The sequence below is a fragment of the Egretta garzetta genome, unplaced genomic scaffold (assembly GCF_000687185.1).
Source record: "Egretta garzetta isolate BGI_Z169 unplaced genomic scaffold, ASM68718v1 scaffold245, whole genome shotgun sequence".
NCBI lineage: Eukaryota > Metazoa > Chordata > Aves > Pelecaniformes > Ardeidae > Egretta > Egretta garzetta.
Window position 1 is genome coordinate 830,008 of NW_009259721.1, and position 1,538 is coordinate 831,545.

At 58.2% G+C, this 1,538-nt stretch overlaps 1 protein-coding gene across 1 annotated transcript in view; it reads left to right on the forward strand.

Moving 5' to 3' along the window:
- The first annotated feature begins 959 nt into the window (after window positions 1-959).
- Window positions 960-1,538, forward strand: part of PPM1J (protein phosphatase, Mg2+/Mn2+ dependent 1J) — an 8,695-nt gene continuing 8,116 nt past the window's right edge. Inside the window, exons 1-2 of the mRNA XM_009639420.2 lie at window positions 960-1,045; window positions 1,224-1,350. Coding sequence (XP_009637715.2) covers window positions 960-1,045; window positions 1,224-1,350 — 213 coding nt within the window. The remainder of the gene's footprint in view (window positions 1,046-1,223; window positions 1,351-1,538) is intronic.

Consider the following 1,538-nt stretch of genomic DNA (forward strand, 5'->3'; position numbering starts at 1 on the left):
CTCCAGAAGCGGCAGATGGGAAGCTTGCTCTTTAATGCCTGCCGGTGGGAAAGCCGTCAGCGTGGCTCTGCGCTCCTGCCCACCCCCGAGGCTTTCAAGCTCTTCTGTCTCTTTTGTTTTCTGCACAATTCCCGCTGTCGCTGATGGGGAACTGACACCGAAGGGTGAAGGAACTGCTGGGGCTTTCGGAGGGGAGGAGGGAATTGAAGCTGTCTTGGGAGTGGGACCTGATTTTGACTTCCCCTTCAAGGGCCTGATTCTCTTCTCCTTTTACTTGCTGCGAGTTTCACCCTTAACTGAAGGCAGGTGGGGAAGGTCAGGCTTTGAAGGCCCCCTTTGCTGCTCGGTGCCATCAGTCTGCTCCCACATCCCTTGCTGATGCTGATCTTCCTGTTATCCTAGGGAGATTTTTGAGATGTTAATTTGCCCAGGGAGATACTGGGGTAGGACCAACCAGAGCAAAAACCACCCAGAGCAAAAACCACCCTCTGCTCAGCAGCAACACTTCTCTTCCATCTCCCAAGACTTCTTTCCGCAAACCACTTGAACAGCCTGTGCCCAAAGAGCTCATCCTGTTGTGCATGCATTCAGATTCCTCAAGAGCTCATCCTGTTGTGCATGTGTGCAGCTTCCTCCCGTGAGCAGGTTTTGCAATCTAGGCCTGAAATCTGCTTTGCCAGCATAGGCTGTGAAAAGTTAGTGTGAATCTTTTTGCAAAAGTTCTGCTGGTTTCGTCTTCATCACCTTCTCTCCTCCTCTGAGGCACCTGCTCCCTCTGAGAGGTGCTGGGTGCGATGGGACACCGATGAGGCCGTAATCCCTTTGCTGGGCATCTGTGAGTGCTGGCTGGGGGGGATGTGTTGAGGCTGGTGCAGGTTTTCAGGCAATTTCTGTGCTTGGGGCAGCGCTAGGGACCTGCAGCAAAAATCCCAGCGTTTTCTGGTCACCTCCCTCGGTGGATGCCTGGACGGCCGCTCTCCCCTGGACCCGCCTGTGCTGGTGGGAGTGAGTACGGCCGCTGGCTCCAGCTCAGCCCCTGCAACTGGTCTGGGATTCTCCTTGCCTGGCTGCTGCTGCCACAGGCAGGGCAGGGACACCATGGAGAGCATCCTGGAGACATGGGGGCACAAATGGAGGCTGGAGGGGATGAGGTGCTGTGGGGTGGCCTCTGCTGGAGCATGGTGTGAAAGAAAGAGCCTTTATACCTTGTTTCCTCCTGGCAGGGTGATAAATGCAGGGAAGAGCCAGCACAACGAGGACCAGGCATGCTGCGAGGTGGTGTTTGTGGAGAGGAGGCCCAGCCCGAGGGGCCGGCTGCCGTCCAGGGAAAGCAGCGGGGAGCTGGACGGGGTGAGCGCTGGGGCAGCGTGCACGGGCAGGGATGTGACAGGGAGGATGCCCAGCAGCAGGACCTGAGATGGGGCACGTGGCAGTGTGTGTGCACCACTGCTTCCCTCGGGGTTCCCTGGGGTCCCAGAGCAGCTGCCCCTGCTCCCTGCTGGGTCCTGCCGTCGTTGGGGAGGGCTGGCCGGCGGGAG